Genomic DNA, 26,718 nt, shown 5'->3' on the forward strand with positions numbered 1-26,718 from the left:
GTGTTAATCAAAATTAAGAAGCTATTAATGGCAAATATATGTAGCACCTGCCCTTGCTGACAGGCTTCTCCAGCTGGGGATGAGTCAAGCCTCCAAAGCACAGAGGCCCCTGCAGGTATAAATCAGCAGCTGAGAGGTGCACAACCTTGGGGGCTGCTGGTCATGGGTGAACAGTGTCCCCGGAACTGTGCAACACAGGCACCCTGATGCGAACGGCGGCACGTGCGCCTTTGTTACAATCAGATAAAATTCAGACACATTACACGCTGGATTGGCATATGGCTCCTTCCAGGAACCAAACACAAGAGTCAGTGCTTGTCTCTCTTCCCCTGCTGTACTGGGTAGACAAAGGGGTCAAATCGAAGTGCCGTGAGGCACCAGGTTAGAAGAGACGGAGACAGAAGCTTCCACAACGAGGTGCTAGCCACCCATGTGGAAAGTTCAAAACAGTTCATCAGAAACCATTTAGGGGTCTTTAAAGTCCTCCAGGAGGATACAAATGAGTCAAGACAGTGAGGATGACAGGAGGGAGCGCGAAGTGATTTCTTCATAGAGAGGTGCTTCTGTCTATCCCCACCACAAGACAATGGGGTGGGGAGAAAGGGATGCGACATTCTCCACCCAAAGCCCCAAGTGAGGAGCTTCAAGCAGGACCACTCAGAGATCTCAGCGTGTGCATCCTGGAGTTTGGGCACAGAGTTTGTGTACTGGTGTGCAACTTCTACCCAGAAAATCCAGCTGGCAAGGAGACATCGGCCGCTGTGGTGGCAGAACACAGTGGGCGGCTTCACTGGGATCCAGGAGCTCCAGTAGGACAGAGGCTGTGTAAATGTTGCCCTTGGACCTGATGTGGGAGGCAGAGAGCCTCAGAAGCTCTTCTGAGTACTGCTCAAGGGGACTGCCTGCCAGGATGATGGGGCTTCACCAGAAAGGGTCCAGGAGGAGCGGACGCTGGGAACCCAGGGCTGCCTGATGGGTCACAGCCCCAGAGGTGCTGCTGGGGCCCCTGAAGAGGAGCCTCCATGAGACAAAGGTAGGTTTAATCGGCTGCCAGACCAGAGTGTGAGGCCATCCTATGATAGCAAAAGTCAAATCAGAATATCCCCCATTCTCACCTGGCCCACTCGCCGGGAGTCTGGTAACAGACGTTAGTTCACTGGAGCAGGGGAGGCAGGGAAGGGAGAGAAATGGGAGAAAGAAAGAAGCAGCCAGAAGAGGACATGGTTCTAGCTGGGTAAGAGAGCAGAGTTTTGATTCTTTCCTGTGGCTGGACAATTTTAATTAATGAAGTGAGCTTTTGCTTGCTATTTAAGGTAACTAGAGGACTTTCCATGTCCTAGGAATGATAAGAAAGTGTTTTGCACTCCGGAGCATGGAGAAAAGTTTCCCTCTGGAATACATTTTACAGCGACAGTAGAGACCTGAAATAAAGTTGTTTTTATAATTACGCCCCGCATGTTCCGATCACTCAGTGCTCCAAGGACGTTAATAAGAATTAGCTGTGAACATGTTGACTGGAGTCCAGAGTCCAAAGTCAGTGTAGGGAGGGGAGAGACCTCAGTGGTGACAGGATCCGAGGATCCTGCAGTAACTCCCACTTGGGTGAGGAAACCTTTTCGGTGCGTGGGATGACATCATATGGAACTCGGGGGATACACGTGGGGGTGAAACCATCATACAACAATGGGATTCCGGCAGATGCAAGTAGCAGCAGGAGCACAATTGCTCTGATTCATGAGTCTCTGACATGCTTTAAAGTTATAGAGGAGAGAGTTGGAATTAGGAATGAAAATTCCAGAAGTCTGCACAACGTGTGGATCATAGAGAAGGAATTGCTCATATGCGATCAAAAGCCATTTTTCTAATAGTGTAATAGGATGAATAGGTCATGAGACTTTACTGTCTTGACAGCCTATTAACAAGATATGCTCGAGGCTCATTAAAGATGATTTTTAAAAAACTATGTCTGCCTTTTGTTTAGGATTTGTAAGAGAGTGGTGTCACTGAACACCTCTTTGTCTTTCTGAACTCTTTAGGATGGATCACTGAGAGTGGACTTTCTGTGCCCTAATAGCACTCATTTCTCTTTCATTTAACACTCCCATCATCAAATTGTCTCAATACGCCTCCACAACTCTGCAACACAACTTCTCATGCCATCACAAGTCATCTGGACCTCAGATTTGGTTAATTTACAAACGGCATTTGCTCATTTTTAGCCAAATGCCTTCTCTTGTTCTTAATCTTAATTTCATTGCTCCTTAATATTCTGACCCTCAGATTCTGTCCGAATTGGTCAGTTCTCCTGTACAGTTAAAATGCTTACGCTCTTTCGTTTTCAACTAATATACATATTAGGCTAGATTGCAGTTCTAATTAAGGTATGGACGTGGTTACTTAACAGTGGAGCATATGTCATTTTCTGCCACCAGTCCCACAGGGAGAGTGGTTTCTGCTTTGTTCCCACCTGGCAATGGTCTCCCATCCATTTCAGATGATTTGTACGAAATGGGAGAAAGCTCCGGTTTAGACTGGAGCATTTAAATTAAGGTTTATCCCTTAGTTACCTACTTGTGAAACTTTTGGGGTTTATAGTATTATAGTTGTAACATTATGTTGTTATTTAACTTTTTGAAAATTATTGGCAGTGGTTCCCTGACTTAATTTTTAGTGGGCACAGACTCTCTGAATTGTCACCAACTCAAAAATAGTCCAGGGACATTAGAAGTATGTGAAAATTATTTGCTGATAAATTGAAAGAACGCTAATCTCTCCACAGTAAACATCAAATAATTACTGGCTGAATGATGACTCTCCTCTTTCCAGATGAGAAAGCAGAAGTGCAATTACAATGTTGAAAGACTGTGTGTCTTGTCTGAAAAAAACCAGTAATAAACAGAGTGAGCTCCACTAAAGATTTTCCTAAATTTTGGAACCTGAGTTTCCTTGGTAACACACACTGGAATGTTACTGATTTCCTCAGAAGAATTTGCGGAGACAGACTCCCATGTGCAGTCAGACCGGCACCTGCTCTCACGCACTTCAATAAAGGCTGGATGAAAAGAAAGAACCCGTGCACTGTGACCAAGCCAGTCAGCAAGCGAGCCAGGAGCCCCCTTCTCCACTATGCTCCCCTCTTCTCAGGACACCCGCCCTTTGGTTTTCTGTATGACAAAGTGTATGCACCTATCCTAGGACCTGGGTGTTCTAATGTAATGGGAATTACATTTAAAAAAAAAACATGGACAGTGGGAAAAGGAAAATGATGACCTACTGTGGCTCTGTTTGGCCTGATGATACAGCAAACGTGCACTTGCCTCTTTCACAGAAACCCAGATAATGTATGATGAAACGATTTTGATGATATGCAACTCCAAAATCCACCACATGAACACCTGCAGCTTGTGAAAATACTCCAGGAATTTTAAGAAGAGCACAGTAAGGCGGTCAATCACCAGGTGCCATTTGTTCCTTAAATCTGCAAAATAGGAAATTCACCAAAGAGCATCAAAAGGTGTTTTTTTTAATTATTATTATTTAAAGCATATCTCATAGCATTTGGATTGGAATGAGATGCTGCAAAATAACAGTAGTGGATGAATTCTAAGAATACCAACATTTGGAGGCAGGGGAGTCTAAGAAGCCCACAGCATGATGATGACTTGGACATCACACACTCAGACTCTGAGGAACAAGGTTACTTTTATCCACCTTTTAATTAAATTAGTGTGAAGAATAATTTTGATCTTATTTACTCTGAAGGCTGAGCTATACTGCCCTAATTTCCTGAGAAGATTAAGTAACTGAGCTCCCTCTAAATGACATTTTTCTTGCCAAAACAGTGCTTGCAGAAGTGTCAGTTTTCTTTAACTAGGGGGAGGATCAAGCTCACCAGTCACCTTGGAAGAGCAAGCCAGGCAGGAAGGGCTGGCTCCTTGTTGCAACTGAAAATGAACACTGAGGATCTGAACGACTTGTCTCAGTTCACGAAATATGATCACACTCATTTTAATCATAACTCTTTTTTTCCTCCCCAAAGCTCCAGTGCATGGTTGTGTGTCCTAGTTGTAAGTTGTTCTAGTTCTACTGTGTGAGCTGCCACCACAGCGTGGCTCCTGACAGATGGGTGGTGTGGTTCCACACCCAGGAAGCGAACCAGGGCCGCTGAACCAGTGAGCGTGGAACTTTAACTACTAGGCCATCAGGGCTGCCTCTTAATCATAACTTTTAATTGAGTTAATAATTTTCTTCTTCCCCCCTTGTGCTAGGGAGTCTTATTTTGTAGACTAGCCTCATGCTTCTGTCTGGAAGGACCGTCCTGGTTAATCTGAAGGACAGTCATGAGAGGGCTGTTTTGTGGAATCAGCACATCACCACATCTGTCAACAAAGGCTCAGAAGCCCAGGCAGATAGGACCCCAGTGTCTCTCAGTAGCTTCTTTACATGGCTGGGTGGTTGGAACAGTCACTGTGCTTGGTTCTGAAAGTTTAAGTAAGGTTTTAGTTATTGTGAAAAATGCTTATTTACAAAATGGCTCAGATATCTGTACAAAGATTCAGTTCATAACTGAGCACACTTTGGAGGTGTGGGTGGCAGGTACAAGAGGGAGTGCAAGGAGAAGGTGCAGTCCAGTTTTCCATGAGATCCTATTAGTACAGCTCCAAACCTGTCTTCAAGGAGTGTAGCAAAGTCCCAGGCCTGAGTCCTCAGTCCTGCAGAGCTGGGTTCTCCCATCTCACTGAGGAACCATGATGCTCAGACACGGAGAGAGCACTTCTGGGCCTCTCCTGAGGTCTTCTGAAATGATGGCAAAGGAGGCCAGCTTTGGGGAGCTTGCCTTTGGCAGGGATCTTCCACCTCACGCTGCTCTTTTATTGTCCACTTTGTAAAGCACAGAGCACCAGCAAAGACAAGCACAGCCTCTCACTGTGGCAGCCCCAGGACAACGCCCCCAAAGGCCATGCTCTCTGGTTCCTCCCCGACTTTCTGGGAATTGCCAAACAGATGAAACTCTTCACCTTTTATACTCTCTGTCAGATAATGTGTCCTGATCACCGAGGACATCTAATTCTCATCAGGCCCTCTTAAAACATTAATTTCAAGCCTGTGAATAAAGATAGGAAAGAAGAGCCTAAAGAACAAAGAGGGGAAAACCTAAAATAACAATTACAACAAAAAATCTCTAGGAGTTGGCTAGAAATGATCATTATCCAATTGCTCATTTTCTCCTCTGGTTCCTATGTCCTAAAACACAAGAACAGAACTAGAAATATATTCTTAATGATCAGTTTCCTGGAAAGCCTCAGAATGATTTCTTCAAGGATGTGTTTGAAAAGGCCACGTCTAGAACTTTCAGAAATTCTACACAGCTGCCTGTTTCTGCTCTGCCCGGCCTCAGCTTTCTGACTGGGTATTGGGTAACTGCCAGCCCTCCGGCATCTCGCCAGGATCACCACTGGTGGATCCATAGTTATAACCAGCCATCTGCTCTCTTCTTCTAAGTCAGAAGTAAAAGAAAATTGTTGGAACAGGAGTGTTATGACTCCAGCAACCGAAATAAATAAAACACACCCCAATTTTTATTTCACAACTTGGTCAAATATATATCCATTTGGAGTAAGTCAGTGTTGCATTCGCTCAGTCTCAGCCCAGCATTTTCTGGTAGTGAGCAGATTACCTGACGTCCCTGCCTCCTCCTCTTCCTCTTCCTCCTCCTCCTCCTCCTCACTGTCTTTCCCAAGCTCAGCCTTCTCGGCTTTCTCAGGGCACCCCTCCAGCTTCTCCGCACCAGGCTCTGCCGGCTTCCCCATCTCCGGCGCCTGCAGGCTGGCGGTCAGGTTCATCATGGTGAGGTCCGGCAGGCTTCCCTCAGGGTGCGCCAGTCTGTTGGCAGAGCAGCCGAGTCAGAACGGGAAGGGGCCAGGAGAGACGTGAGTGAGGGGCAAGGAAAAGGGGGGTAAACGGAAATGAGAATCAGTGCATGTACGCAGGCCTTGCAATGTGGGGTTGTTAGCGTCTTGTCACTTTTTTTTAAAGCTCTTTCTATAAACAAACTGTCAACTCAGGTTTTGTTAGCTTTTCCAATTCATATGCTAGTGATTAGTCAGTAATGAGAGCTATCGACACCTAAACTTGACATTTTTCCCAGAGGAGAAAATGGCCAGAGTTTAGGATGCAGAAGCATGAAATGGCACCATGTAGAGCAAGCATTTCATGGCTTCACAGGGGGACTTACTCATTTTGGTGGATTGGTAATTTTTTCTTGATGCTGCTCAAAGTAATTGAAATAGAGAGGAAAAAAAGGAGATGAGAACAGAAGAATTATAAGGAATGTCAGAGATCACACATCATGCTACACATCATCCACTAGTGCATTCCTGTAGGCCGGCTGCAGGAAGTCCTAATGCCAAACGCATTCCAGCAGGGCGTCAACAGCGTGCTTCTGCTGGGGACCTAGGCTTGGCAGCTGATTTGAGAGTGGACAGGATTGCAGGTTGTAAAGGAGAGGACACATAGACTACTGAGGCAAATTATGTCATGCTTCTTTTAGTTATGCAGCAAACTACCCCACAAGAATCAAGTCATCCACATTTTAAATAGGTTTTTATTTAAATTCTTAACTAATGTGTGTTTCAGTCAACCTTTGCCTAGACTCATCCCTCTCTGCCGCCATCTAAAGCATATGCAGGGGAAGCCGAACGCCTTCAGGGGAAGAAGTCAGCGTGCCAGCCCTGTCCGTGGGCACCGCTGTGAACCGCCGGACCAGTCGTCAGGAGAGAATGGTGTGGGCGAGGCCGAGGGAGGGGACGCAACCAGAGAGTTACAGCCCGTTTCAGAGTGGACAAGAACAAGTACGACCTTTCTCCCGAATTTCTAAAATCGTACCTTTGCATTCACAGCCAAACAAATGTTTGAAGGAACATCCGTGGGCAATAAAGTGGATATTAGGAAAAGGTCTACTGGAAACACATGTGGTCTTCTCCGTTTGCAATAATTCATCTACACATTTCAGCCTGCTTATAGCAGGATGGACAGTTAATAATGTTATTCTTTCTACATAATTATGGGCTCTGAGTAAATTATTTAACCTTTCTGGAATTAATTTTCTATAAAATGAGGAAGTTCATCTAGATAAAAATCTAAGCTTCCTTGCAAATCATTGGCTTTATATTTGAGACATACCTATGAGGTTGGCTAACTGCTTAACGAATTTGTATCGTCCTTAAACTTTTAGAGACATTGTCATTCAAAACAAATTCCTTTTAACAGGGTGTCAAGTAGGTAAATTATAGAATGCCAGAAACAAATTGCTGATTGAATGAAGAAAGAATGTTCCCAGGATGGTTCAACATTGGTGGAAGGAATTATGCTGACCTACTACTTTCTCATTTTCTAAAGTTGGTCCATTCACCCTCCCGTCTCTGGGCAAGTGCCGCAGGCTTGAAGCTGCAATGCCCCATCTTATAGACAGCACTGCACGCCACACCTCGGGGCCCACATCTGCTGCACCTGCTTCGTCAGGACACCACACATTACATGGTACTGAGTGCAAAGGCAGTCAGGTGTCACACGGCTGTCAGTATTTATGTGTTCTCCTCAGCACTGCCAGGGGATTGCGTGCTATAAGTGAGAAGACACTTTTCATTGTGCCAGGAATTTGGTAGTTTTTAGTGTGGAAGTATGACCATCTCAGAGTGCATTTCTAATGTCTACCTCAACACTGCCACGACTTCACATTGACAAGAAAATAGCTTTCCAATAATTAGTGTTATTTATGGAGGGAAACTTACAGAGAAGTGGCTCTTTCTGCAGCTGCCACTATGGCTACACAACAAAAAGTCCTCAAGCAAGGAGGCCCCCAGTGCCAGGGGATACAGCCAGGGCATACGGAGGGGAGGTCACGGCATAAGGCATCAAAGAAAAACTCCAGAGGAGGCCTTTTGGAAGTATGTGCAGAAGCTCTACTTTTGGAAGCTTGTAACAGTCCACAAGAGATCTGGGACTTGATGATGCTGACAGAGAAGAGAAGCGAGTCGCTGTGTCTGACACTGCTCGTTGCCCTCTGACATAATCCTTATGGGGGAGCAGGGCATGTAACAGCTGGGTGCATGCCCTCTGGAGCAGTCTAACCTCACGAGCTTCCAATGGATGACAACAAAGAAAAAAGGGAAAACACGTATCAGGGTGTCATTTACTAATCCAGGAGTTTGTTAACTCTCTGAGAAATTTCACTGAGAAAATCTGCAGGCATAAAATGTGTATAGACAAAAATATTTTCAATGCATGATTGGAGTATACTATTTGAAAAAGACACGTGCGAATCCTTTCATTTTTATCATAGCATTTTTTTGGAGGCAATACAGAATAATGTTAAAAGCATGCTCTTTGGAATCAGAAAGACTTAGAGTCAAGCCTCAACTAGATAACTTACTCCCTTGGTGACTTGGCAAAACTCCTCACCCTGTCTTTTAAGTCTCAGTTTGCTGATCTGTAAAATGGAATAACAATGCCCATTTCATAGGATGTTGTGAAAATTCAGGTGATTTCTGTTAAGCACGTCCCACAGTGATTATAAGGTACACAGGAATATTCTTAGAGTAAGGAGCCCTCCGCTAATGGCAGATTTCCATAGACTGTGTGGATCAACGTGCCATAAATCCATGCTAATGAAGAAGAGGAATTGGAAACCTGCCTTGCAAGGGGCACGCAGCAACAAGGCGCTCCACTTGGAGCATAATTCTGTCATCAGCACATTCTGTAGCAGAACTTGAGTACTGAAATGACCATTCAGAAGAAAAAGAGCGAAGGTTTCTTCCTTGAGAATCTATCTCCAATACTCTCAACGTTCTAAGCACTCTGCTGCCTGCAGATCAGTCCCCCCACTGCCTTCTCTGAGCGGGTGCCTGCTGCAGAGGCGGGCTGGCTGCGATGCAGACTTCACTGGCGGAACCAGCCTCCAGTTTGCTCTAACAAAAAACTGTGCCAGTTCTCCAGGAGAGCCTGGGTACCTTCATTTAGCTTCTTTCCTCTAGCAAATTTCAAAAAAGGGATCCCGATTTTGCAAAAACTAAATGAAAAACCACATTCTAGTAAAAAAAAAAGGGTCCCCTGAAACTTCAGGCTATGCAATTTATAATACTTGTAATTCTTGAGTGACCATCATGTGCAAATTATCTAATCATCTTATGAAGGGGTTTATTTTGGGACTCCAAACAGACCTGGTGACAAACTGGATTCTCAGAGCACAAGCCCCCAGGGCCCCCTCCAAATCCCACTTTTTTGGAAGCCTTTCCCTCCGGGAGTTAATTTTCTTCTCTTTGCATTTTCTCTAACCATCCCTGTAACTTCGTTTCCTATGACCCAGGCTCTCACTCCTTCTTAAACAAAACGGCCCTCTCCTGCTGCATCGTAACAAAGCAGATAACATTCTTCGGTTTGTTTATCCGCCCACTCCTTCCTTCATGCTGCCAGGGCTTTGTACAGTTCTCTATATGTGAATTTCTGTACAATTTCATTCTAATTATTGCCCTGGGCACTCTCCCCTTCAGGGCAGAAATCCAGTCTTACTCCACTCATTCCCCTTGCAAAAGGAAGCATTGTGCTTGGTATACACTATGATTCACCGAATGTTTGTGACTTCTATGCACTGGAGAGGCCTTCTTATTTGAAACAGAAGAAACAAATTATGTTACATTGAGAGTTGAAGAGGTTTAATTCTGTACTAGAATTTGACTTTGAAAAGCCACATATTAAGCTAATTTCCATTAAAGAAAATGGAAATTGTACAATTGTAAAATCTCCTTAGTCTAAATACCATTTATTCATAACTATTCTAATTTGGATTACGTGGTAATATAAACTGCACTTATCCATTCGTTAGACTATTAGAAAAAAAGGAGATGTTTTTCAAATTTGTAGGGTTCATAAGTAACATTTAAAGTAGAATATTTACACTGTTTAAGATTATTTTCTAGAACTGATAAGCACTTTTAGAAGACTTTTAGAAGACTGCATTCTCTGATGAGCAATTCGTTCGTAAATTGAATAGCACATCTTAAATGTGAGTGGTAGTAATTCCTATAAAAAATCTACTAGGGAGGATTGGGTGTGATGGGGTGTGGAACTTCCCCACAGTTATTCACCTCATCAAATTTTATCAGTCACCACCATCCTCAACACCGCCCCCGACCTCACGCCTGTAAGGTCGTGTCTAAATTTTAATCAACTCAGAAGCTGAATGTAGGCATGTCCTCTCCTTCATCCAGAACTCACATTTACAAATACATTATTCTCCCTATGAAACAATACTGAGCATAAAGAAATAAATTATGGGACAAAGAAAGCTTAGTTACGTAACAAAAGGATTCAGCCTATCGTTCTAATCAAGAGAAGATCCTATTAAAAATTGGACACACTTTACATACAGCCTTTCAGAAGCACATGTTGTCAAGCGAGGGATGAGTTTGTTGGGTAACATTTTCCCTGGGGCCTAGCTCTGGCCCTTCTTAGCATGTTAACTTTCAGGCAAAAATGAGAGATTCTACTGGAAAGAAGACAATACTAATGGTAGAATGCTTTCAGTTTGAGATGACTTTAAATCTTGATCATTCTAAGAAATCCTGAGTGAATTTACTGGCCTTGTGACTTGGGTGAACAGGCATAGGCTTTCTTTCAAGAGAGAAGTCTGGGACAATCGAGACCAAAATTTGTATCAGCCTCTACCATTGGAGCCCATCAAAGCAACTCCTGCCCTCTCCGGTGTCCCAGCCATCTCTTCATAAAGCAAATGGCAAACACTTTATAAGAAGCATAGAGAGAGAGAGGAAAAGAGAGACAGAGAGAGGGAGAGAGAGAAGCTCCCTCTTCAGCGATTTGCACAGTGTTGCACCAATTTTTCACACTTCCTTCTAGAAGTCTTGCCTCCTGATTTGCTATTTGGTTGTCGGCCTTAGGATTTTACTTAACCCTACTGGAATAAGAATAATGGAATAGAAAACCAACAAATCCTTCAAAGATTATTTTGTTAATTGAATTTGTTGCAAAATACGTTTCTATTACCTAAATTATTGGCTTTATTACTAAAGACAAGAAGTTATAGGAGTCGGTATTTTAATTCACCTGATTAATAAAGGAAGAATAGATTTAGCGAATTAGATCCCAAAGGATCTTTTCTCTGTACTCTTAGAGCGCTTGAGGATAACTCTACACACAACACTATCAAAGCTTACTCTTTATTATGTGTGGTCATTCACATGTTTTATCTCCCCAGCCAGGCGACATGCATCTAAGCTCTCAGTGCCTATCTTTGCAGCTTTTGCGGTAAGCAAATATATAGTGAAATCTGGTGATCCAAAATATCCTTCTTCGATATGTTGACTTTTCAAGTAGAGGTATATTTGAAGAAATTGACGTTTTAATTTTCTTTTAACCATATATTGTTGTGACTATCATCACTTCATTCAGGAAATATCTACTGAGGGTCCACGAATGGGTAAGGCCCTGAGGTAAGTGATATGGGGTCACACTGATGAATTATACAGGGACTCCAGGCCCGAGGAGCTGATGCCTCTGACAAGGGAGATAAGACAAGCAGGCAGATTGAGGGCTGGAAGGCAAATGTCAGGAGGCAGCGATGATAAAGTGCTATGGGAATTCAGAGGAAGGACAGATGACTGCTGGCGGGAAGTTGGCAATTATGGGCAGGCTTGTGGAGGAGGTGGTTCTTGAGCTGAGCTCTCAATTAGGTGTTCAAGAGGGAGATGAGCTCTCAGGCAAGCCTTGAACTAATTCTAGCCAAGAATGAAATTAATGGGGCATATGTTTGAACCAAGACCAAAGGCTGAGCACCAGCTGAAGACCCTTGGCAACCTCCGAATCCACTTGGCGGGACCATCCAGTATGAACACCAAATGGTTTGGTTTGCAGAATACATTTATGAGCATAGCTGAAGACCGTCATCCACTATCTGATGTCAGAATTTTTCATTTACAAAACAGTAAAGTGTTTAACACACCAAGAGACCATTTTTAACAAAAACAAGAGAGAAAACATTGAAGTACCCACCTATTTATTATTAGATACACGCGCCCATTGACTTTGGCATGGCTATGAGGTGAGAGATGGAAGCACAAGGTTGCATGCGGTGGCAACGGGCAGACAGGTTGGAGAGAGAAAGAAGAGATTGTTAGACAGAGACGAATGAAGTAGACGTGTCTTGTAAGCTTTACGTCATCAGGTGGGTCCTCATTGACACGTTTCATGCACTGAAGAAGAGTCTAGGCAGCAAGATTCAGCAGCAACATGAAATTAGACATATTCAGGAAAAATGCTTGAAGATAACAGGTCTCTCCATTCTTCTCATCCCTCCCCATCTCACATACTTTATTAAAAATTTGTAATGTTTAAATTTTCAGAGTACATTTATCAAATAAAATACAGTGTGAATGATGAATTCTTACTCCTTTCCCAGAGTTAAAAAAGTAAACTACTACTAAGTAACCATATTCAATATATTTTCTCTAAGCTTTTCTAAAACTGAGGCAAAAAAAGTCATTTTATTGCTGTATGCATCACAATACTTTCTAAAACAAACTATGGACAAATTGCAGTGATGGATATTTAAATAAGTAATGCATATTTAGTACATCATTATTATTAAGTATATATTATATAATTATAATTATGTTATAATGTTACATATTTTATCAATATAAAAGTGAAATGCTACTCCTGAGAATGCCTACGTAAAAATAATAATAGTGTCTTATTATGTGTAGCATAAAACTTTTTCATAATGTTAACTTTATAAATTCTGTAAGGCTAAACACAATCACTTCTGCGCCAACAGAGTGGACATTTCCCTACACTGCGTATGTGGACACGCACACAAACAATGGACAAAACAGGAGAACAGCTGGATATTTACAGAAGCAACAGCTGGAATCAATGGAAGGAATACAATGCCTCGATTATTCCCAGTTTGTGGGCCAATGTTTGTCAAGCGTCTACTAAGGAGGGAGCAGCAGAGAGAGCAAAGGATGGCAGTCAATCTCAACTCAGAAAATGTTTCTTTCTCTTCATCATTTTGAGTTTAATGTAGTCATTCCTTAGGACTCCAGAGACAAAAAATCCTGTGAGGCGGCCATTATTAGTAAGGAAAATATGACAATGAGGAAGGGTCGCTAAAAAGATGGGCTATATATCATATGTTCAAAGTTAAAATGTTGGCACTTTATATTAAACTCTCGCATGAAATCCCAAAATACCAAACTGGAGTGAGTCCTTCAAATTCCTTAAGGTTCCAAAGACTTTTTTTCACAGAACTGAAAATGAAATCCCATGTGCCATGAGCGTAGTTTTCTATTCCTACGCTCTCTCCTCACCCTTTAAATTTGATGGGGAAATCAACTGTTCAGGGAGTGCTGAGGGTGAAGCCACGGGGGGAGAAAGGCGAGCAACGCCCTCCCATGGCCACGGATCCTTTCCACGTTCCTCTCCCTCCTGGCGGGAGGGTGGGGGCTGAGGACACAGGGAGGAAACCCCTTGACAGGAGGCTACAGCCCTTCCCCGGAACCCACATAATTCCACAATCTTCTATATACTTAGAAGGGACTCTGTGGAACAAATTCAGTTTTCACATATCTTCTGTCTCAAAAACTGTGATTCTTTAGGCTGGTAAAATCTTTGCTGAGCTGTATTATCTTCTACAGAACTATTCTGAAAAATCTCTATTTTTCTGGAAAAATTGTGACCTATATCTCTTTGTGATTGTGTGACAGAAGACTCAGACATACGATAATAAGAATAATGGCAAGGAAAAGCTCGTACATACTAAGGGAAATTTTCATGAGAAGAAAATGAAGATGCAAGGGAAGAAAGGCATTTAGAAGAAAGAATTTTTAAAAGGCACCATTAGCAATTAGTAATAATTACATTCTCTTCACAAACATACAAATCTACTCTGCCAACTAAAAGGTCTTTTTGGTTATTGAACATAACTTTTTGAAAAACTGATGAGGGTTTGCAATTAAATAACGCATATTACATTGCCAGAGTTAAATATCAAATACTAGTTTTAGCCACAGGGATCATGAGCAATGTCAAAAGAACCATGAAATAATAATTTTTTAAATTATTGACAACTATCACTTTTCTATGCAGGCATTGCTTTTGTACCTTTTAATGTTAGGATTATTTCTCCTGCCGACAAGTCCTATGAATCTTCTCTCCTAGGGGGTCCCCAAACTTCTAATAACTACTTTTCCCAATGTTTGATCAGCGCTGAAGGCAGCCACTGACCCCATCTGTGCCCTTCTCCCTGCTGGGGTGTTGGGAGAACATAGGTTTTAGCTGAGCCTGATATTTACGGTGGCGAGATAGGATAAGAAGTAATGACTGGCTGATACCTCTTGGTTCTATTGGTTGGGAGCCATGGACACGCTACAGTTCTCCAGAATACACCCAGAATGAAAAGGAAATGTAATCTTAGCTTCAACAAAATGTGACAAGGGAAATGAATCTGCCGGTCACACATAAATACATAAAGATTATAAAATGTTTCTCATCACCAAATAAAAGTATTTTAGAATTATCCATACTCCCTGCCCCTACTACAGCAGAAAATGGCAAATTTAGTATTTCACAAACTGTGCACGATGAAATACTACTTCATCTTCTTTTGATGTACTCATTTTGTTTCCCTTGAAAAAGCGTTAAGGGGAAGTCAAAAAAGCTAGGAGGGATTTTCAGCTGCGGCATCTGCACTCCTTTTAACAGAGCACTTTGCTCCCTTAGTTGCTTCACAAGTGTTTTTCCAAGAACTGAATCATAGGCTAAATATGAAGCAGAGAGGAAAATCACTATTAACATTCAGTGGAAGAATGCTTGTAATTTCCCTGTGATGGAGCACACTGAGGGGTGTGCGATAATCCACTGTGGTTTCCACACACACGGGCGGGGAGAGCGAGAGCTCGTCTGTTACCTGTAAACAATTTATACTTATTGATGAGAAGACAACAACAGGGAGCTGATGTTGTCTTCACTTTCTCTTCTCAAATGTTATTCCGGGCATTACATTGCAGACTCTGGCCTTTTAGCTATGGTTCTTCATTTCCAAAATGGAAGGGAAAATTCTGCCCACCATTTTTTGGTATGCTCTCACTTACAGTGACTTCTGTACTGGTTGTTAGCACAACAGAAAACTCATCCTTTGAATTAGCCAGATTCTGTAAATGTTCTAAAAACACATAACCAGCCTAGACACAAAACACACATTGCCAGCTCTAAAGTATCTGAGTCTGCAGAGTTGCCCTGCATCTACTACTCAGATGACAAGATCACTTTCTATTAACCAGTCATAAGTCACTACCAGTTGCTTCAGAAAGTGCCATCAAATACCTCACAATTATTTCTCACTTTTTTTTTCATTCACAGGTCGATACTCATGGGAAGTTCAAGGTTGAAATTCTAAGTTAGACAATAGGCTTTCCGGCAAGGTGACCGTGGGCAGGTGGAGAATCAAGGCTGCCTTCTGACAGCAAGAGGCATGTGCTGCAGGCACTCGCTCACCTGTAGATGGCGCTGTCTTCCTTGCAGGGAATGGACTTCAGGTCTGTGAGCTCCAGGAACCGGTCATGGAAATAGTGAAGGTGCAAAATGCACACCAGGAGAAAGGAGGTTGGGATGAATATGCGAGTGAATAGTTCAGCCACGGTAAACTGCTTTAAGCCAAGATCCTCAAGCCTGTAAAACAAGACAAAACGGCAAGCAAGAACATTTCTTAGGCAATGAAGACACACTCTCCACTATGAATTATGTGACAGTCTTTCACTTTTGTCGGTCACACTGTTTATTGCACCCCTTTCTCCCATACACTGCAGTTTGGCTTTGGTTTCCACCAATCCAGCCAACCTGCTCTGACAGTGGTCAGTAACGACCTCGATACTGCCAAATCCAGGGGCTGTTCTCTATCTTTGTTCAGTTCTGCCTCTGGTCCTTCCTGAAAGGACCATGGTCTGGAGGCCGCCACACTGTCCTGGTTTTCCTCTTCTGTCACTGTCTCCTCCTTGTCTATTGGACTCCAGATGCTGAAAGATCCTCAGGACTCTGTGCTGAGTCTCTCCTCTAGCTTACTTTCTCCCTAGGTCATCTCACCTTGTCCCGTGCATTCATATACCATCTCCACGCCAACGACTCAAATGTGCATTTACAGCTCAGCCTTCTCCTGTGGACTCTCATACCCCAAGGTCCACTGGAAATGGGTTGTTTCACAGTTATTACATGTTAGTGTTTTCAAAACAATATATTTTTTTTGATTTTATTTTTTCCTTTTTCTCCCCAAAGCCCCCCGGTACATAGTTGTATATTCTTAGTTGTGGGTCCTTCTAGTTGTGGCATGTGGGACGCCGCCTCAGCGTGGTTTGATGAGCAGTGCCATGTCCGTGCCCAGGATTCGAACCAACGAAACATTGAGCCGCCTGCAGCGGAGTGCGCGAACTTAACCACTCGGCCACGGGGCCAGCCCTGTCAAAACACTATTCTTGATTTCCCAATTTCCCTTAGCCAAGCTGTTCTTCATCTCCTTCTCCCCACGCTAGTTTTCCCTGGTATAACCACTGACCCGGTGCACAACTCCGAAACCAGGAAGTCTTTCTCGATTTTTTCTTTGCCTTCACATCTTTTCATCCATGTTGCCTTCAACCTCCTAAACATCTCTTGACTCTGTCCACTGCTGCTATCCATCTCTATGGCCACCTATTCGAGGTGAAGTCACCATCATTTCTCACAAGACCACTGCTATTGCTTGCTAATTGTCTTGTTTCTACTCTTGCCTTCCCATACATCACTTTTTCTCAGCCAGTCCAGGGTTCTTTAAAGACTTCTAAAAACTTCACCAAGAATTAAATACCAACCACCACTACCTACAAGCCATGTATGTCCCGGATGCCTGGCTGAACACTCCCATCTCTTCTCTCCTCTCCACTCCGACCCTTGCTCCCGGCAGGGCAGCCTTCCTTCAGTCCTTCATATGTGCCAAATTCTGCCCTGCCTTAGGGCCTTTGCATTTGCTGTTCTCTTTGCCTGGGATGCTCTTCTGCACCCCAGCTCCCAACTCACACACTTTTCTAAAGACAAGCTCCTTCTTATCCTCCAGGTGAGTTTAAATGACGCCTCCTCAGCGAAGCCTGCCCTGATCACTCCATTTATAGTTAGTATCCCCCACTGGTCACTACTTCAGCCTGTCGTTTGTTTCCTTCACAGACTTGTCACAATTTGTAATTAATTTATTTGCACATTAAGCAGGATTCTTATTGGTCTCATCCACTAGAATATAGACTCCACAGGGCTTGGGCTCTGCTGACTTGCTTCCTGTTATGTCTCCAGGCCCAGCCAGTGTTCGGCACAGGCGAGACATCTAATAAATATTTGTTGAACGTGTTAGTCCAGCTACATGGCAATCCTTTCTTTTTAAGCTTTTCTCTTAGCCACCTCAGTATATTCAGCTCTATGCCCAATTCTGGTTGGATTTCTAAACTAATTTCAGATGTTTACAGAAGCAAATGAGAAAAAGATAGACTACTCTCAGTCACATGCACAGGAAACGTCATTTCATCATCACTCCTCTAGGAACACCGGCAGAAACGTCTACGGCACCACCTCCTCCTCAGCCTCTGAGCACCAGCTGCATGAACGAGGAGAGGCTGCTGCTGTATCGTGAGTCCACGAACTCTGATGGACTGAAGTGAGCTCTGGTTTGGAACACAGAAAGGGTGAATGGCCAAATACTAGGCAGGTGTGTTTCACATGAAACTAACATTAAAAAGTTATTCCATTAAAATGGGGCTGAAAATTCACTTTTTGGTCAATACTCATTGAGTACCTACTCTGTGCCAATCTCAGGGCTAGGCAGAGAGAACACAAAATGACTAAGACACGAATGCTGTTCTCAAGGGTCGACAGACATTGATGATATCGTGTTTTACTAAAATCTTCCGTTCATTCCGTACGTTCATGGGATTATAGTAACTCAGCCTCTCATCAAAGGAAGCCCACATAGACTCCTGGGCCAGGTGTGAGGATAAAAAGATCGAGGCCAGGCACTTTTCTGACTTTTTAATCTTCCATAAAATCTTCCATAAACATGTTTTGAACAACATGCATTCAAATCTCCATCCTGGCGTCTCTTTCACACCCCATCGTACACCAAAATTACTTACTTTTCTCTTTTTAATCCAGTCATATTTTGCCATAGGCCTGGGAAGTTTTCAAACTGATATGTGTATATAAAGATGAGCACCAGCATAGTATAAATAACCACTGACATCCAAAAATATTTTAGAATTCGCCTCCACCATTCATAGTGCACCTGTGAATCAGACATTGAAAAACAAGAGAAAAATCAGTTACAGAAAAACACAAAAATATCTAGTTTATTTAACTAAGACAGGTGATGACATTTGAAAATACTTGAAAATAAAGTCTGTTTCATTTTTAGTGTTTGAGGCTCTGCTCCTCACACAGTTGGATGGATCTGGACCAGGATCCCACGTCTACCAGAAGTTGCTAACTGTGTCTTTGGGCAAGTCGCTGGACCCTACGGAGCTTGTTTCCTCCTCCATTAAGCGCCTACTTTGAGAGTTGTTAAGAGGATGAAATGATAATCTTTATAAGGCTCTCTGCACGATATCTAGTCAGTAGACGGCATTCAAGGAATAGCATGGTGGAGGCTGCTGTCCTTGGGTTACTGCTGGGAGAAACTGCCCCAGGTTGAAATTCAAAGTGGTGCCATGTGAATAAAAATGCGAAACCACCACAGAGAGGAGACCTCTCTCTTTACTATGCGCCTGCGGATATTCAAGAGGACATCTACCTTGAATTTTTCAAAGCTTTCAAAATGTTGAGACATTTTTCTCTCCTCATGCTCTCGTTCACTGGGGTGGTTCATTTGTGCTGTTGGTGGCTGCACAAATATTTCACTGTCGTCCTTGTTTCTATTGTGGGTTAAAACTTCTATCACCAGTTAAAACTGAATCTGTGGAGAGGCTAACTCACTTTACTATAATCTGTTATAAAAATTCTAATTATAGCAGTTGATGCATTATACATATATACGTACACACACACAGTTTTCTGATTCCACAGTCTGAAATACGAGGGAACTAGGTGTCATCCAGTATTTTAGATTATCCAGCCACTGTTCTTAAATCACTACTCAAAAATTAATCTAATTTTACGGGTGTCTTTTTTTATCAAGAACTTTTGGAAAACTTATGAAATTTTTTTGACTTTCTTCTTCTTTTTGCTGAGGAAGATTCACCCTGAGCTAACATCCATTGCCCACCTTCCTCCTTTTTGGCTTGAGGAAGAGTAGCCCTGAGCTAACATCTGTGCCCATCTTCCTCTATTTTTTTGTATGTGGGACACTGCCACAGCATGGCTGGTGACTGGAGTATGTCCGTGCCCAGGATCTGAACCCGAGAACGCAGGCCACTGAGTTGGAGCACACGGAACTTTAACCACTTGGTCACAGGGCCAGGCGCTTTTCTGACTTTTTCAGAACCTACAATTTCAAAGTAACGAACAAGCTGGAGATAGTCATTTCCCATTCTAGGGTTCTGAATACGGGATGTCTGAACTGCATCAATCACTTTATCTGGTACGTTCATGGGATTATAGTAACTCAGCCTCTCATCAAAGGAAGCCCACATAGACTCCTGGGCCAGGTGTGAGGATAAAAAGATCGAGGACAATCGTTTACCTACCTGATACAAGGCCACACAGAATAGAAACAGCACCATGTAGATGATTTTGTACATCACAATTTTACCCTCGAAGCTGACGAAGAAGAACATCCCTCCACAGACGTAGATCCAGTACTTAATGAACATGGCCACCACCAGATTGCCCAGCACCGTCATGATGTCCTGATCGTCACCTTCCTCCACTTCCTCTTCCTCTTCCTCTTCCTTCTTTATCTCCTGCTTCTCTCGCTTTGCTTCCTCTCCTTCCTCCTTCTCTTCCGCCTCTCCTTCCACCTGTATATCTTGCTCATCAGCTTCAAAACAGAAAACTGTGCTGTTGTACTGAGCTCGTTCCCTGACCAGAGCCACAAGTGACCAGGTATTGCAGGTGGGACACAGAGCATGCATTTTATATGTCACTACATGATTTGAATAATTTTAGACTCTTCTAGTAAACAAGCAGCATTTATAACTAACCATAGTCAGCTTTTATAACCTTCCTAAAATATAGTTTAAAAGAAATAAATTTGGTAATATTTTATACTAATCTTCTTATAACACTTATTTCATTTCCAACATCCAATGATAACTTTAAGTACTGCAGGATATAGAAAAATAAACAGGCAGCAATAACACAAATCAAAACTACTATATTGGTTTCAAATTCTGGTTGCTTTGTTGCTCTAAAAGTGTGACCTTGAAGAGTCATTTAACTTCTCTGAGCCTCAGTTTCTTCTTCTCTTAAGTGGGAATCACTTCTGTGAGAATCAAATGACACACTTTCAAAAGCTCCTTTGAACCCCCACATGTGCGCTAAACCTTGTGTCCCGTAATACTGTTACTTACCGCTCTAAATCTTGTGTACTACCAATCTTGTGCACTATAATGCTGTTATCTGTCACTCCCAGTTAATGTTTGTCTTCCATCTAGTCTGAAGCATAGAGACTTTCTGATGTATTTTGGGGGCTTTTTCCCCATAATTTTGCTGAGCACAAAAACCTCCAGTCACACACTGTTTACACTAATTTACCTTTTTCTTCATTTTCCTGACTCCCAATTTTGACCTCAGATAAAAGAGCTTCCTTTTCCCGAAGAGCTTTCTGCTCTGTGAGGTGCTGCCTCAGCAGTAGCCAAAAAGTAATGGTGAAAAGTATCTGAAAGCAGAGAATTTGCAAAACAAGAATTAAGCTGCCATTTGAAGTGTAAACACATTTCAACAAATAGAAGATTTGCTCCACATTTCAGTGGGAGCACAATAAACAAACCTTCCCATTTGAGACAGAGTCAGGCACCCACTGGATTTCAACTGAAAGTCACTGGCTTTAAACCCTGTTTCCTGAGGACACGAGCACACGTGGGGACCCTGCGAGGCCCAGGGGAGGAGGCAGTGGAAAGGCCAAACTACTTCCATCTGGGCCGGAAATCAGTTTTGGCAATTGGTCTCTCTCAAGGTGCTAGTCCTTCATTTCCTGCTCTGACGGTGACATCAACATAGCTGGAGGGGAAGACATACTTCTTCTCTAACACTCATTGCCTCTGCAATGTTCCTTATTTTGAAGAATTCCACAGATGGGAAAAAGAACATTTCGTCCCAGAAAATAGGACCCCTTAATATTGCATTCATCTCCCAAAGCTGAAGGAAGAATTGTTCTAAGTGCCCACATTTGTATATTAACATTTTCCTGAGGACTGGGGAAAAAAAGCTTATGATTTCGGGGAGCTCTGTTCTCCAGGGAAGATGGCACCCGGCACTCGGTAGTTTTTCATACCAGCTTCATTGAGATATAATTCATATGCCATACAATCTACCCATTTAGTGTACAATTCAATGGATTTTAGTATATTTATAGAGTTGTGTAAATACCACTGCGATTGATTTTAGAATATTTTCATCACCCAAAAAAGAAGCCCCATAGCAGTCACCCCCTGTTGTCCCCACTCAGCTCTAGCCAACCACTGATGTACTTTCTGTCCCTACAGATTGTCTAATCTGGACATTTTATATAAATGGAATTACATAGCATTCTTTCATAAGTGGCTTCTTTTAGTTAGCATAATGTTCTCAAAGGTTATCCATGTTGTAGCATGTACTTCTTTCCTTTTTATTACCAAATAATACTCCAGTGGATGGACAGACAACATTTTATGTATCCATTCATCAGGTGATGGGCATTTAGGTTGTTACTATTCTTTTGTGTACAGAACATTGTTATGAGGATTCATGCACAAGTTTTTGTGTGGACACAGGTCTTCAGTTCTCTGGGATATATATACCTAGGAGTGGAATTGCTGGCTCTTAAGTAATTCTATGTCTAACATTTTGAGGAACCGACTGTTTTTGAAAGTGGCTGCACCATTTTACATTCCCACCAGCAGTGTATGACAGTTCCAAATTCTCTACTTCCTCATTAATACTTGTTATTATCTGTTTTTTTATTCTAGCCATCCTAGTGGGTGTGAAGTGGTATCTCATTGTGGTTTATAATAGGATTTTAATAAACATTTGCCAAAGAAATGAAAAAATAAATAGGCATTGAATAAATAAGCAATGAATGGGTCATTTTCACTTTGAATAATTGCCCATTTAACTATCCGTAAATATTCACTTATCATTTACCTTCAACATAAACCGGTGCCAATAAGTCCTGGTAAACATGCTTAGGACCTAAGGAAATAAGAACCAGAGTGTCTACACTTCTGAAAACCTGGCATTAAACTTCTGGAAGTCACAGCAAATTGAACTATAGCTGCCATTTGGGAAAGAAACGTGTATCTCTAACGCCTATGTAGAGAGCCGAGGAATCCCTGGGGGCACAGCAGCCATCCTTCCCAGGCGAGGGAGAGTCAAAAGCCAGGTTTGGAAGAGTGCAGTTGATGTGGTCTGATGGAGCCGGGAAGGAGATGCTCCAGGGGATGAAGAATGTTGCAAAGTAGTTCAGTCTGGCCCCACCAGAGGGTTCTGAACTTTGAGGACCCAGGCCCCACGCTTTCTTCCTCCCATTTCCATCACAGTGAGCCATGCAGTACTCTGCAGTGTGTGTTTAATCACGTGCTGTGACGAATGTTACTGTGATAGAGATGCTATGATCCTGCAGGTCTGTTGTTATCATCTAACAAACCCTCGCTTTTTTTCTTTTTTTGCACTCTTGCATATATTAAAATTTAAGTGCAGACTCTAGTTTCCCCAGAATAATACTGTTCTTTTCTTTCTACAATTAATAAATTTATTTCCCCCCAAATGGCCCCTCCCCGCAAAGAGCTCTTAATTTTGAATGAGACAGGAATGGGAATTCAACTAGCTAGCTGGCATGCATTTTTAGATATCTCACTGATATGCTGAGCCAGTTTGTAATGGATTTACACAGTCAAAGGATAAGATTCTGACTTCTCTCATAAACAAGACCAACTTACCAGTCTTGTGTGTGTGTTTAAGAGAAAAGACGAGGGAGAGAATGAAAAGGAAGAGCGTCAGATAAAGGTGACTTGCGAGTGAGAGTCTCATGTGGGACTTCAGCACGGAGTAAGGTTTGGGAGTGGGGTAGGCATGGGAGTTTTGTACAAATGAGTGAATAAATGAGTGAATGAAGTTGCCCTGGTCTATGAACACAGGGGATGATGATCTAATTTCTGTCATTAGCACTTGTCTGTTAGGACTTTCTCCTTTACCCCAAGAGCCTTCACCAAAAACCTGCTATAGGGACCAGCCCTTGGTCAAGTCTGTTCAGCACCCCCACTTACACCTGATTCCCTTGCAAATGGGTGTCTGGTAACCTGTAAAAAAGGGGGTTGCTCCCAAGAAAGGTGGCTTTCATGTGACGTAAATGAATGTCTCTTTCAGAGATACTAAATTTCCTCTCTGCACAGAGGAGAAAGATTTTCAAGGCTCATTCAGTATTTACGCATGATGTTGCTTTTACTGTCTTAACACAAAGCCATCGACACAAAGAGAACGTGTGCTTAGAGTCTGCCATTCTGTTCACAAAACAGACAGAAAAGTTGGAGCACCTCATCTTCTGAAATAGTAACTATTAAAATGGACCATGAAAATAAATGAGCAGTGAAAGATGAGGAACTTTCTAACTACAGATGAAAGCATATCATAAAGTCAGTAGAAGAAACAAAAGCAAGGGTCATACTTAATTTTTGCTGCTAAAATTTTCTTTAGGACATAAGTGGAGAAAAAAATGTTTTCATTAATAATCAATGATTCTCTGCAGCAGCAATGTGTTTGGCCTGTTTTGCAAACTGCTACCTATCCCAGAAAGTCCTCTCCCCCCTTGACGTATTTGACGCTGTGTTCACCTATTCCTCCACGTCCGCTGTACTGTAATTTATGCTAAAATATAACTTAGACTATAATTGAGTGGAAAGCATGGTCATTTTAAAATAAAATCTAAAAGCATGGTGTAATATTTGTTCGTGTTTAAATTATAGAGATCTCTAAGCAATATAAATGATTTCTTATAGTTTCATATCTATTCATTTCTGTGAAGCAGTGAATATTTGGAAGCTATCTGTGTAAGTTTTTGCTTAGAGATGATTATTATGATCACGTGGTTTTGTTTCCTTGTTTCCCTGTTCACTTACCTTTGAGGCAAGTTCTCCTGGCTCTTTCTTTTCTAAAAATCCTGGGACCTTTTTAATTTCAGGAAGTTCAAAACTCCATATATACTGTAATATCAGCAGTAGATTTCCATAAACAACCATGAAAGGAGAGCTGATCATGGCATATTTTCTCCTGTTGCGAATCATCCAAAGAGTGCACGACCAAATCAACAGCACGAAGGTCAACCAGCTGTGATAGGTGATGCTCCAAGCCTCAGGGAGAGAGGGAGAGAAAAACAATCAGCGTCAATTCAACGTATTGTCCCCGCTCTAGTAAGTTATCTAAAAGGAAAAAGTCAATGATATTCAAACTAGGGTCAAACTAGAGAGAGGAGAGACTTGTGGTGAAATCACGGAGAGAGATCCCAACCTGAGGCATAGGGAGGGAATAGAAGAGAAAGACTGATTCTGCTGAGAATCACATTGCTTTTGAAGCTCCTAGGGGAACAGAGCCTAAGGCAAGGGGGTCTTCATTCCAAGTTCTATGCCTCATCTCTACCCTACTTTGCAGGGTTAAAAGCGACCATAAGTGCTTTCTCCCTTCTTTTCCCAAACTAGCCTGAAGTCAGCAATGCAGCGTGGAGTGCGTGTGGGCCCTGGCTGAGCTCAGGAGTGGAGGCTGCGGGAAGCACTAGGCCAGGCAGACCAGCTGGGCTGCAGAGACCACTCTCAGTCGACTATCCCAGAAGACACACATGATAGAAATTGGAAAATTCACACAAGGTAGCTGTGGGTCACCCCAAACAATAAAGCCAAGTTAATTTAAAGGGTAGCTTCAGCTTCTGAAACCAGCTCAACACAAGGTTGACATAAGGGAAGCCATATTGTAGAAAAGAGACCATACTGTAACTTTGAATGACCTCTGCCTAACTATCCCAGCTGGATATGTACCCTCCAGGAGATGCACCTGCTTTGTAGATTTTATGACCACTTCTTGTGCATGTACCTCCCAGCTGCAATAAGATGATAACTTTCTTCTTTTGAGTTCATTAGGAATGTGATGACCCACAAACAGAGAGTCTATGCTGATAGCCATCATCAATGACAACTGAAAGGTCTGGTGTGGCGACTCCTGGTTCAACATTCCTATCCCCCTCCCCTGTAAGTCATTGGCCTACATCACTGCTTCAAGATTCTGTGCCCTCCTTAAGATGGTTCTTTTGGACATTAGTCGGCCATCTTCCCTCTTGCTAGCAAGCTGTAATAAAATGCCCTTTCTCTGCCAGCATCTTGCCCCTTGATGATTGGCTTTTGTCCTGCAGCGAGCAGATTGTGCCCTTTGTTCGGTAATACTTCTGTCCTGTAAGGGCTAGGCCTAAAGAGCCATTGAACCCTTGGAACAAACAATACATCTTTTTCCATTCTCATTAAACTTCCAAAGAATCAGAAAGGTACCTCAAAGGGCAGCTACCAGAACCATCTGTAAATTAGGTTCATGAATATTATTAGCTTCAGGAAATCTATCATCTCTTACCATAATCTCTGATACCAAATTTTTTTGAAAAGACCTTTAAAAACACTTTTTAAATATGTTTGGGGCTAACTGAAATCAACCATATTCCTAAATATCATAAATCATCAAGAATTAGTTGTCAAGTTTGAAATATTTTACAAGTCTGTTTTGCTTTTGCTAAGTAGATAAGATAAATGAAGTCAACAGGTAACAAATATTTACTCTCAGCAATTTGCAAATTTGTCCCAAAGCACAGCTAGCTTTTTAAGTGGCGAATTATTTAAAACTGTTGATTAAAACATGGTAAGTACAAACTGGAAATTAAAATTGCTTCTATTAAAATTGTTAGTGACTGACAACTATTATCAAGCTGAATTATTTTCATGAAAATATTATTTCTTGGAAATAGTGGTTAGCAAAGATTAGGTACCATTTAATGTATTTGCACTAAATAACATATTTAACGCATTTATCCCAGAATGAAATGCACACAGGACTGCCATTTTGTGTGTGTGAGACCCAGGAAAATAATCCTCCCAGAGATTATAATTCCAGGTTTTTTTCCCCTGCACACAATTCTTGTTTGGGAGGGTGAGGGTGGAGGAGGGAGAAAACTTATGAGGATTTTATAAAACCTTCTTTCTTTTTTAGTGCCTATGTCACCCACGCCTTCAGCTGCGGGGCTGGGAAGCCAGCTCTGCATTATGTTGCTTCCGATGTTCAGTTTCCGGACTGTCTGACAGTTTAGCACTTTGTCCTTTTGCATAAATACACTCATCACTCTCCCAGACTTGGCTCCTCAGGACTTCTCTTTCTGTCTGGGATTCAAGTCTGCTGCAGGGAGGGTGCATCCATGGAAGGCGGGCAGCTTTAAAACACTAATATTGTGGCTCCATTAAAACAACAGAAGTGGCACCAGAC

The 26,718-nt window shown here is 42.3% G+C and overlaps 1 protein-coding gene across 12 annotated transcripts in view; it reads right to left on the bottom strand.

Moving 5' to 3' along the window:
• Positions 1–26,718, bottom strand: part of PIEZO2 (piezo type mechanosensitive ion channel component 2) — a 418,970-nt gene that overhangs the window by 82,071 nt on the left and 310,181 nt on the right. For 8 of the 12 annotated variants that reach the window (XR_011420922.1, XR_011420921.1, XM_070220589.1 and 5 more), the window contains 9 exons: positions 24,327–24,557; positions 20,770–20,893; positions 19,761–20,053; positions 18,216–18,364; positions 15,568–15,741; positions 12,064–12,105; positions 6,236–6,268; positions 5,678–5,883; positions 3,318–3,478 (listed from right to left, as the gene is read on the bottom strand). Coding sequence is in view for 10 of the 12 variants with exons in the window: in XM_070220589.1 (XP_070076690.1) it covers positions 3,318–3,478; positions 5,678–5,883; positions 6,236–6,268; positions 12,064–12,105; positions 15,568–15,741; positions 18,216–18,364; positions 19,761–20,053; positions 20,770–20,893; positions 24,327–24,557 (1,413 nt within the window). In the remaining 2 variants the exon portion in view is untranslated. The remainder of the gene's footprint in view (positions 1–3,317; positions 3,479–5,677; positions 5,884–6,235; positions 6,269–12,063; positions 12,106–15,567; positions 15,742–18,215; positions 18,365–19,760; positions 20,054–20,769; positions 20,894–24,326; positions 24,558–26,718) is intronic. The other 4 variants (XM_070220593.1, XM_070220588.1, XM_023647471.2 and 1 more) reach the window with 2 other exon arrangements.

This window comes from Equus caballus, chromosome 8 (genome assembly GCF_041296265.1).
Source record: "Equus caballus isolate H_3958 breed thoroughbred chromosome 8, TB-T2T, whole genome shotgun sequence".
Lineage (NCBI taxonomy): Eukaryota > Metazoa > Chordata > Mammalia > Perissodactyla > Equidae > Equus > Equus caballus.